General features: G+C 45.8%; 1 protein-coding gene across 1 annotated transcript in view; it reads left to right on the top strand.

Moving 5' to 3' along the window:
* LOC149328932 (uncharacterized) overlaps window positions 1–8,206 on the top strand; it is a 57,218-nt gene extending 49,012 nt beyond the window's left edge. The window contains exons 5-7 of the mRNA XM_089562033.1: window positions 2,241–2,401; window positions 5,515–5,530; window positions 8,046–8,206. Coding sequence (XP_089418159.1) covers window positions 2,241–2,401; window positions 5,515–5,530; window positions 8,046–8,206 — 338 coding nt within the window. The remainder of the gene's footprint in view (window positions 1–2,240; window positions 2,402–5,514; window positions 5,531–8,045) is intronic.
* The last annotated feature ends 3,631 nt before the right edge of the window (window positions 8,207–11,837 follow it).

Genomic DNA, 11,837 nt, shown 5'->3' with positions numbered 1-11,837 from the left:
TCTGTATGGTAAGGAGAACCCCTGCCCTCACCTTAAAAGAAGTTTTCGATCTTTACGGAAGACGTGAGGGGTCTACTATACGAATGAGAAGCAAACCATGCAGCCTGGTTACTTTTGACAAAGACTGTACGTGATGCCAGTCAGCTTGCGGTGAAATGTAGCCGACTTTTGTATTTCGCGGCTGATCCCAGTCTTCGAATGCGATTATATTCAAAACGCCCGGAAGGTACTTAAGCTTTCTGCGGAGGAGAAATGCATCCTAATTAGACTTAATGTGGCCAATTTTTAGCGGTGCCAATATTCGAAATTTTCTAATGCGAAATTGAGCATGCTCCTATTTGATTTGTTGTGCGATTCAAATAGGGCATATTCAAAAATGTTTGAAACGAATTGAATGCGGCCTCAGCTGTTCGAATTGTTTACGACTATAGCTAATAGACACAAGATTAGAATTGTGCACGCCGTAGTTTTCTTCGACGGATGTTTCAAAAAAAGGGGCTCGCTACTAGGTCGCACGGCAAGAAAAAAGGGGTCCTGCCAAAATATTTCGCAACCTTTATTCGCTTGTTTCGCTTTGTCCTGACGTCACTCGTGATGAAAGCAACAAAAGGTAGGGTAGCAAACGACTAATCACAAGCGCGGCTGGTATGGGCGCAGCGCCCCCTATACTCACCCTGCCTCCGCCACATCTATTCCGGCAGTGTCACCGTAACCACGCACCGCCTGGTCGTTTTGCACAACCACCCGCTTGGTTTCATTACCCGAGACAAAAGTAACAACAAAAAAGCTGCCCGAGGATGTTATCAAACGAGTCTTCATGCTTTGTCACCCATTGGGATTGACCAGGGTGCATAGCGGCTAGTTGGATGTAGCTGATCTACATGGAATATTCAGGTAAATTGGTAAACTGGTTTTTGAGGAAACGAAATGGCGCATTATCAGTCTCGCATATCTCGGCGGACACCTGAACCGCGCCGTAAGGGAAGGGAGGAAGGTAGGAGTGAAAGAAGGAAGAGAGAAAGAGGTGCGTAGTGGAGGTATCCGGAATAATTTCGACCACCAGGGGATCTTCAACGTGCACTGACATCGCACAGCGCACGGGCGCCTCTTGCGTTTCGCCTCCACCGAAACGCGGCCGCCGCGGTCGGGTTCGAACCCGGGTACTCCGGCTCGGTAGACACCGCAGACGGACTAAGGACACAGGACAATTTGGTTTGGTTTATGGGGTTTAACGTCCCAAAGCGACTCAGGCTATGAGAGACGCCGTAGTGGAGGGCTCCGGAAATTTAGACCACCTGGGGTTCTTTAACGTGCACTGACATCGCACAGCACACGGGCCTCTAGAATTTCTCCTCCAAAGAAATTCTGCCGCCGCGGCCGGGATCGAACCCGCGTCTTTCGAGTCAGCAGCCGAGCACCATAACCACTGAGCCACCGCGGCGGCTTTCAGGGCAATTTTGTTTTCAAGAAACAGCGCTTGTAGTGTCTACTCTTGCTGTGTCCTTCGTCCTTCTGCGCTGAATTTTGTCTTCAGGTATACGACAGTCTCCGGAACATACTGCTGGGCATTACTGAGCCAGTGCAGAAAATCAACAGCGTTGAGAAATAGCATGCAAAAAAAAAATGGCGTAGACATTCGTTCCAGTTTGGAAGTACTGATGAAGCCACTCTTTTCTCGCATGGACACGTCATAAAAATATAAGACGTTGTTTTGGGTTATACCCCTCGTGCCTAATCTTACCAAGCGTAACTGGTGATTAGGTAGCTTGGAACATAGAACAGCAGATATAAAGCCTTTGCCAAAAGTAACAAGGCTGCATGGTTTTCTTCTTATTCATACAGTAGAGCCATCGCGGCTTCCCTAAAGGCGAAAAAGTTAATTGAAGGTGAGGACAAGGGTTCTCGTTACCATACAGATTCAGAGATTGAGGGCCGGCATAATAGCTTTAACACACGACTGAGAAACAAACCGTGCAACCTGGTTACTTTTGGCAAGGACTGTACAGTGGTGACCCCAATACCGGAAACACTCGACTGCGTTTCATCAGACACTATTGCGATAATATTTCGAGAGATTCTAGAGGACTTTACTCGTGTCGAGAAAGCAGACGCGGCAGTTGACGCAGTACTACAGCAGACGGCGCGGGTGCGTCCCTCGCGACATGGTGCACGCAAACGACACGAGCTCCCATGTTCACTTTAACGATGACCATCACTGTATACTCATCGTTTGCTCGCAGACGCTAAGGCAGCGGCCTCTAAGAAAAATCCGGCACCGTCCGATGCGGCGGCGCAGCCTCAGAACAGGCTGGCGGCCGACATACCGGAGCCGATTCAGCCGCACCAGAGGGAGCAAGCGATCAGCTCATCGCAGGAGACCTTCGTACCGCTTGTGGATCTGGTAAGGGCGGTCTGTAGCCACGTTTACATGAATGCGACAGATGTCGACTCCAGCCTACTTTTGAAGCGATAGCTTTCGCTACGCCAGCCACTACGCCTCGTCGAGCGTGGTCGCACCTCGGCCGTATGCCCGTGGCTGCAGCTGTGCGCCGGAGCCGCCGCAAGAGCCGTTGCCTAGCAACAGCCGCACCTGCGCTTCGCTAGAGTCACTGGAAAAAATTTCAGAGTACCGCATTTCTTTTCCCCGCGCCGCCGACGCGGTCATTGGCCCAACCGTACCACGTGATCTTGGGTTGCCATATACCTTCCAAGGGCCGGTCGGGCCGGCTGAGAAGAGCGCAGGTTCCCGACGTTTCTCGTGTTGCAATTGTCACTCTCGTGTTTGATACTGAAGAAATCATGCCTGGCTGCTGCGCCTTCGGATGCAGCAACCAAACCGAGTCCGGAAAGGCTTTTTTCTCGATTCCGACCGGGAAAAATGACCGAGAGCGTCGTTATGCGTGGTTGCACAGAATCGGCCGGGAGAACTTCAAGCCTTCAAAAAACACACGCTTGTGCGATCTAACTGAACCTTGCTTGTGCTTTTTGGTGCTGTTGCACCAAAAAGCACCTTGTTGTTAGCGCAGTGCACGCGGTGTTAGCGATAGAATGCTAAGAAAATAGGAGTTCACAGCAAGACCGTCGCGCATGTCGCGCAGGGATCGTTCGCGGCTTGCCCGCTTGACACGGGTACATGTGTACGCGCTTGTTGCTCAACACACGCGGCTCTTCCGACTATTCCGTGCTTGTGGCACGCGAAAGCACATTTGTCGCGCGAGAATTCCGCGTCCTAACGTGCACCAAGCACTCGCACGATCGTTCCGCGCCTCGAGTCATTCGACCCGTGGCACTTGTTTTTCGCGGACCGTGACGATCGCAGTCAATAAAAGCATGGTCGAGCACGTCTTACGTTCACATAACGACCGCTTTCTGTTCAGTTGTGTTGGGACTGGTAGAAAAACAGAAATGGGTCAAATGTTAGCAATCCTTGAAGCTGCGTGTTTGCGGCGACATGCGTGTTTAAATTCCAAATGAGCTAATTTAAGTGTCGCTGCGTAAACTTAGAAACCTTTATAACGTATTCTTTTTCTTCGCCTCTTTATTTGGGTGTTTCAGCTTATTATTACAGCTATATTCCATGTTTTTCTTGTTCCACATATTTGAAACAGGGCTTCACTCGAAAAAGCCCAGGGAGCGTCCTTGGGCAGCCCATCATCCGGGTGACCAGCATCACTCTTCTAACTGTACAACAAACATTTGCAGGACCACTTTTGTGCTGAAGACTTCGAGAAGCCTAGCGTGGATGGGAAGAAGAAGCTAATGTCAAGTAGTTTCGTCCTGCTTGAACGAGACGGCAGTCCCATGGCGGTCCACGATGCCCACTGCCGAAAAGCACGAGATTCTCTTTGCTGCTCGGAGTGGCGGAATGTTTCCTTCGTAGCTTGCTCCGCGGAAAGGGGAAAAAGGCGTGCACAAGCTCCCGATAGCAGCTCTAAGATGCTGCTCACAATCATAGCACAGGTCCTGCAGTAAACGCAACCGCGGAGTAAAACAACCGCCGGCTGCATTACTTCGCACAAAATAACAACATTTTTTTCTCTTCTGAGTAAGCATTGTCTCCGAGCACGAAGTATTTGCGCTTCAGTGAACACTCAACCCGATATGTCACCGAATATCAAGCTCTTCCAACACGGCTACCTTCCTGCGACGCAGTCGGCTTGGAAGGTAAATGGCAGTGGCCGCTCAGTGTTGCCAGTCGAATTCCGACCTTTGCGGTACTCTGAAATTTTTTCCAGTGACTCTACGCTTCGCCGCTCCGCCGCGCCATCTGGTAAGGCGTCACCTAACCGTAGCGCTCCCCATCGGCAAGAGCGTTCGGTGCGCTATCTGGTATGACGTTATCTAGCCGACCGGTGGGGGTACGTATGTATAGACGCAGTTTGTTCATCAGTATACCAACCCTTAAGAAAGGCCGTGGTCAGCCAAGAGAAACTAAGAAAGGCCAGGGTTAGCCAAGTTAAACAAAGCTAGCCACTAAAAGCCTGGCCATAGCGAAACTAGGCGTAGCCAGTGGTACGAAGCTATCCTTTCCAACCAGGTGTAACCAGAGCTAAACCACAGCCAATTTTTTTTTAGGAAAAGTGCAAAAACGTCGAAGAAGAGAGTAGAGAACGGGTCACGCTTTTCCTACTCAAAACCTGCTCTTTCCCTCAAAAAGGGGACCGGAATCGACTTCTGTCGCATTCACGTAACTGCGGCTTGTATGCATTGCTGTAGAACAAGTTCGTCCAGGTTAGGGCAAATAACGGCGGGTGACGGATTAGCGGCGTAAATGGCTCGAGTGATCCTCGCGTCTTCGTGCCTCTACAACTGTCAATTCCCCTCTTAAAAGTTTGGTGAAAACAGGCAGTTCTTATTAAGTGTGCTTTATCTTTCTTTACAATTCTTTTCCAAGGGGTTGGCGGACGCTGCTACCCTTTCCGTAGCGCTACTAACTTCTAATTTCTCCGTTTAAAATTCTTGCGCATTTCCGTAATAATGCTAGTCATGCTGGGCTGAAGTGATTGAATGGATAAATCTTTTTCAACCAGATTGTTCTGAGGCCCGTAGACGCAAGGGAAAAGTTAGAGTGAGAGTTCCCAGCCGGCTTAAGCGGTACCACTATTTTAAATCATGTCCAACATTCTTGGATAAAAATTTCGAAAATTCGAAAACTGTAAGAAACGGGCACGAAAATATTGAAGGTAATGGTCCATTCTTTCGATATGTAGAAAAATTTTTCTTTAATAATGTTTCCATCACTCGCATCGAGCAGTTGAGACTGCCGTAGAGAAGCAATGGGGAACGCTTTTGACGATAGCGAAAGCGTTAATAGCAACAAAAAAAAAATGCAGGGAGGTATACGGATACATTGATTGTTATAGAGAAATCTTAAAATGTATGAAAAAATTGCACTTATAAACTCTTTCCTGTTCAAAAATGTTTTTGTATACAATTGTTGGGCATGATACTATGATTGATCTCAAATATTTGTAACGAAGAAAAATACTTTTCTTCTTGCTTTTCATTTTTCAGCTCGAAGTCCCTAAGGGTGAGTGAATTTACGCTTCTTCTGGTGACTTCTGAATAACGTTCTTTGATGCAGGTGAAAATTCGAAAGCAGTCCATATGCAACTGTCGCGCACGCGCCGCTAACGAAAAGAGACAAGACTATGCTTGCTACTCGCTTTAAAGCAGAACTACAATTTTGAATTGCATGTGAATGTTTGAGCTCTTCCACTGCTCCGAATGTATTCACGTGCCTAATGATGAACACACGCCGCATGATATATGCCAGAGGGACATAACGAAAAAAAAATTAATACGATCTTGTTCTTCTTGCATGCTCAGGTTTTGTGGCTTTGTCTGTTCGCTAGAGAAACTCGTGTTTTGTGTCCACCACTCTTCACAACCCACTTCATTATTCGATAACTGAGCCGTATAATCCAAAAAGGTCGATAGCGCTTCGCATTTGTGTCATGCTTTAAATTCTGTAAGAAAATAAAATAGCGGTAAAAACAAACACAAAAAAATCTGAAGTGTTCCCAATCTCGCGGATTTCTGGAGCAAAATAAGCAATATAAAATATACGCCATTCAGGTTTATCAAAGGTACTGCAAAAAGCTTCATTTCCTGGAGGATCTAATTTCCACGTTTTTCGCGAATCGCATGCAGCGTGCAAGAAATACCAGGTCCTGCGAATAATTCAGGCAAAGTGTCGACTTGTATTCCGGCAAAAAAAAAAAGAAGAGATCAGCATGTTGTACCAATTTGCAACTACAAGTGAAAGGTGTGGGAGTTTTTTTTTTTTTTTTTTGGGGGGGGGGGGGGCGGTACTTTACACTGGCGGCTTCTCTTAGCAAAGAGGATATGCCGTAGTTTCGCTAGAAACATCTTTCTGTATATCTCACTGCTGGGCGCTGAGAAGCAAACGTTTCAAAGGTGATCTTCGCAACCTGTCACGCGAAATTCTGACGGTTCCTTTTATATTTTCTCTTGCTATCTGACGCCGACACCCTTTGCTCTCCATAAAATGTCAGAAACCAGCGACGACGCGCGAATGTCGTCAGAATTTTCCGCGGTTTTTGCCAGAAAGGATCTACATTCGCCGCATGTACGAGTGAGATTACGAAGAAAATTCATGAATAGGTCCTGGATGAGCCTGTAGAATTCGGTAGGGCGTTTGAATTACTTCCGAAAATGTCCTGCTAAAGAAAAATTTCAGCGGGGCTTCGCTGTGCTGAATCCTAGCGGCGCAGAAATGTGTTCGGAGACATCTTGCTCAAGATTACGTAAAGAGGATAATTTAACAGGCTTACGCTATGCTGCGTAAGCCGCGAAACTTGGCGGCAGTGAGCGGAAACGTTGCCTATATATATATATATATATATATATATATATATATATATATATATATATATATATATATATATATATATATATATCAAAAGTGATCTCTTGGCAGGTGATTGACCAATATCAGATAAAGTAACCAGAAAGTGAAAAACATAGGATTTAATTCACGATGTTTCGGCTGGAGGGCCAGCCTTTTACAACACTCGAAAAAGGCTGGTCCTCCTGCCGAAACGTCGTGTAGTAAATCTTGTTATGTTTTTCGATTTCTGGTGACTTTATCTGAAAGTGGTCCGTTTTTTGTTCTTTGCCGCAGTCGTTGTCATCGGCTGAAATGCAAGGTCGTAAGACTCCACCAAGCGCTTTGAAACACCCCTCGAATGCTCTGTGAGCGTATGTGTATGGGACATGTAAGCAGACACGCGGTAGCAGTGCATGTTATATTGGGTGATCACCTCGACCACACCTGTGAAGGAAACGATTAAAGACAGGACATATATATATGCATATAGAATTGAAGTTGTTTAGTTGTTTATCGCTATGATGTATAATTTATGAACTCCAGCTACACCTGAGTATACCGCATAGTGTAAAAAAAAAAAAATGAAGATAATTAATAAGCGGTAGGAAAAGAAAAAAGGAAACGAACAGGCCTTATTAGTCAAATTCAGCGCCTATAACGATAAGACATTAATTCTTGACTCCGACGCCTTCTCTTGGTGAGTTTTAGGGCGTCTGTTCCTGCGGTTTAAAACAGGGTTAAGAAGCCCATTCCATGTTTTTTTTTTCTTTGATTGTACCTTATTGGCGTTCAGTTGCATTTATTTTACTTAGCAACATTAATTTAGTAGCATATCTTTACACGTATTATATACTTGAGGGCTTAAGTTTTTTCGGGAGTTGTACAGGCTAGGCTTTTACTGGTGGCTTCTGCAGGGGCAAATGCATGCCACTGTATTGATTCGCATGTGCGGGCGTGTGTTTTCTCTTGTTGTTGTTGTGACTGTAGGAAGGATGAAAAGGAAAGTGCATGGGCCTGCCCACTGGCTTTAGCTGAGCCACAATCGCTGCCACGTGCAGACAGAAGCGAGTTGAAAGTTGTGCGAGGAAAGATTGAAAGCACAGACGCGCGCCACAACAACCGCGTCCGCCGAAGCGACGACGCCGGTTGAAACAGATACCCTGATCCCTGTGTTTTCTGTTGTCGCGCGCAGACCGACGCTACCTAGACCCGTGCAGGAGAGGGCTGCGCACGAGGTGTGCCAACGAGTGTGGCCGTCTTCACTTCGACCAGGCGACCTGCCTCTCCAACGTGTGCAGATGCGGCTCCACAAGCATGAGCAGAATGCTCATGGAGACGTCCCTGAGGCGCTAGTCGGCGAGATTATTCGCTAAGGCGAACAGATTGTAGGTGAGGGTATATACATAGAGAGAGAGTAGACTTTCCGTGCCTACGCAGCTATTCTGCAAAAGGTGGAGCTTAAGCCAACCAAGAGTTGGTAGACAGGCAACTCCCGGAGGGGGTGGTTGAGGTGGCGGATGTTAGATTCTAGTTAAGCATTTGATTTTGGGATCCTTATTCGTCGAAGGATTAGCGGCCAGTACAGTTTATTCATTAGTCATTTGTAATCTAGGTATGTTTTTAATCTAGGAGAGTGGCTGTAATCTAGGAGGAAGATTTTTAGGTGGGATAGAGAATAGCGAGGGGACAAGCAGAGAGGCTACGTATATTTTAACAATCGTGTACTACTCTGCTCTGGGAAAAGCGGATAGAAAGGAAGGAAGGAAAGGACAAGGATAACACAAGATAGGGAGGAAGAAACGCCGTAATCCTACACGAGCATTATGTAAGCAAACTATGCTCAATTGTCAAAGGCGCACAATTAACCATTCGATGCCACGTGCCATTTGACGTCAGATCGTAGAGTTCAGACCTGGCAGACTTTCCGCACTATATGCCACCGAAATTTGCCGCCGAACAGGAAGCAGTAAGGAAAAACTGGTGTATTCACTGTCATAATGACTGCCAGATGGTGTTCTGTTTACTTTTCTAAATCGGTTACCATAGAACCTGAAGAGCGCTTACAGTTGTATGTCCGCAGTTCGAAAGTAGTCTCGCTCACCGATAAAGTACTTCCATACTTTGCCTCCCATCTACCTCTAAGATTGAATAACCGAGCTGATGGCTTCCGTTGTATAAGCCTTTAGTGGCGTATGTAGTATTGTGCGCAGTATATTAAGGAGGTTTTCCAGCTGTTGATGTCAAGGCATGCATTTAACGCGTACTTTGAAAGACGCAGATTTGTGTGAGAGAGAGAGAGAGAGAGAGAGAGAGAGAGAGAGAGACTCTTTAATGAAATACAGAGAGTTTAGCCGGCGTTTCAATGTCGCTGTTTTATCTTACTATCTCATTGCATTCAGTAAGTTTTCTCCTAAGTGCGAGTACCTCTTATATATGTTGTTGCTTACACGATCAAAAACTTATTGCTCCGGTATTGTGTCATGCATGCTTTGATATATGTATCACTGAGCACTCAACAGACCTGGTTTAGCATTCGGGCCTGTTAAAAAGAAAGGCCTTTATTTCAATATTGGGGAGCGCAAACGCCACCAGGAAATGAAACCTTTCAAATACCCCAGCGTGGCTCTCATTTTCTTACTCTGCCCGCTTTAGCGAGGCTTTATAAGGGAAATCGCTATTACCAATAATGACGCTCAGTTCATTATTACCGTTAAGCAAGAGCGCTTTAAACTTGCATTTAGGCGGAAGCGTTATGCGCCGTGCTTTTGAAGGAAAACAGCCTAGCCGCCGTTCCGGTGAGAGCGCGCTTACAACTGCTGACGATATCATCTTGTTTAGTTTATTTTTGGTGATAAGGAACGTTCCCATTCCCCAGCTCTTGTTCGTACAAATAGCATTTATCAGCTGTAAGGAACGCTACGCCCAGCAGTCTCAAGAAAAGGCTTTGCGATCTTGGGCTGACATATTCTGAGCCCGTGTGGAGGCCGTCATTCTCATAGTTGACAGCAAGGCAGCGACGCAGTGAGGTTGTAAACTTCAAAACTCCTCAGTTACCTGGTTTGTTATCAGTCAGTGCGCGATGCGGAGTGACATCTTGTTGATGATAAACAAAGGCAGAAAAATACTGGACCTAACATTTTTACCTAAGGAATGCAAATCTCCCTATGAATAAACAAGCTTATATTTATAAGTTACTTGTATAACGCGTGGACTGATTGTCTTTTCTTTGATCGCCCCTTTCAGGTTCGGGGGATTTTGGCCACAGACACATGTAAGAAGACACGGAATGAAGATGTCGACCAGATCAGGATATTTAGACGCTGCTGAGGGGAGCGAATGCAACTTTTTTAAACAAAATAAAACATCAAGCCTTGTTCTGCTGTTCATGATCAGAAACACTAATTGTTGCGACAGATCCAGGTGAAGAGAAAAAGGACTTTGTTCCAAGGACCTTTACCAGTGAGCCGACCGTGACTTACATAGGAGATGTTTGCGTCCTTGCTTGTCCCTGTTTTGCCCCTGCGCTATTTTTGTTTGACTTGTTTCTAGAGCATTGCGCGGATTGCTTTCTGAGGCCCAAGTCTGTCGCGATCCTGAGATTCAAAGCCCGAGCCCGGCCCGCCACATTGTTAATGCGAAAACATTACTTGGCTATGTTCGCGGTTTCGTGTCTGCAGAAAGTGGACGAAAAAGCGTGTCGGCTGCCCATACGTTGTTCGCGGAAGAGTTAGGAGTAAATTAATTATTGAGTGTGGCAGTGGGTGATAAAATGTCGATGCGCATCAAATTTGGTGAATGTGGAGTAACTAATTAATTAGAGGCGAAAAGGTTGATTGGGCGTCAAAATAGTCACGGACGTCAATATAGTGGGTGGACGTCAGAACAGTTGTGGACGTCGAAATGGTGGGAACATAAGCAACCAAGCCGGATGAAGATGGCTTGAAATCGATTTAAAAGTGATTAATTAACGTTAATGAATGAAACAAAAAGCTTTGGTTGATGTGGAGTAATTAGAGGCGGTTAAAAAGCGAAAAAAAGGCAAGGAGTCCCATGTGGAGCAAAGAGTGGCAAAAAGTCTAAAGTGAAGCAAAGAGAGGCGACGAATGTAAAGGAGGCATCGATGCTTTCGCACTCTCCCAATGCTGGTTGCCGCAGCGATCTCTAACGTTTTTCCTTTACTGAGACAGGGCTCGGCCCGCTTTATTGGACACCATAAACCAATAATTCCGGGCAGACACTTCAGCAGCGCTCGGTTGGGAGTAACAGGGAGCTGACGGGGTATAAAACAAAGGAAGGAAATAGAAGAAGGAGTAAGGGTGGAAGTGAAAAGTAAGCTATCCACAAAGTGTACACGAGTACGAGTACAAAGTAACACATACACAAGTGGAATGAAAATTGAACATTTCGACATAATTATGTGTTTGGCTGGGTTTGCTAACGTGTAGTAAACAGCGAGACAAGTGGAAGTATGTACAAAACATGAACGAATCAGTGTTGTCTGAAAGACTGATATATTGCAGCCTATAACTTAGCTTGAGAGTTCAATGCAGAAAGCATTTACACAGGCTTTCAAAAAGGACCTAAAACTTACTTGTGTTGGCTTCTTGGCAGTCCTCTTGGGTCAGCACCTATTTTAATGCCCCGGATAAGCTAAGTAAACAAGATAAATTTTTTTGTTATTAAATGCGCTGCAACATTCGCAGTGTGAAGGTTCTAGACCACGATCGAAAATTTCTAGTTCACTTGTTTTATTCAAATTAACTTTAGTGTGTCCCCTTTCTTCATCTTACTAATGACGCCAGCGAGATTTACAAATTATCACGTTTCTATGCGCTTCTTCGCCGCGATGTCGGCACCCTTAAACGCGCCTCAACTGTTCGAACTCGGTCATTCAAAGACGGAAGAAATAAACAACTATTTGGCTATCCTCGTTGGTGCATTCTAATTTGTTAGCATATGCGAGTTTGACACACTAAAGTTTGTT

The sequence above is a fragment of the Amblyomma mixtum genome, chromosome 9 (assembly GCF_055824585.1).
Source record: "Amblyomma mixtum isolate Tamu chromosome 9, ASM5582458v1, whole genome shotgun sequence".
NCBI classification, from domain to species: Eukaryota; Metazoa; Arthropoda; class Arachnida; order Ixodida; family Ixodidae; genus Amblyomma; species Amblyomma mixtum.
The sequence above is the reverse complement of the archived record's forward strand: the minus strand, read 5'-3'. Positions and strand labels throughout refer to the sequence as shown.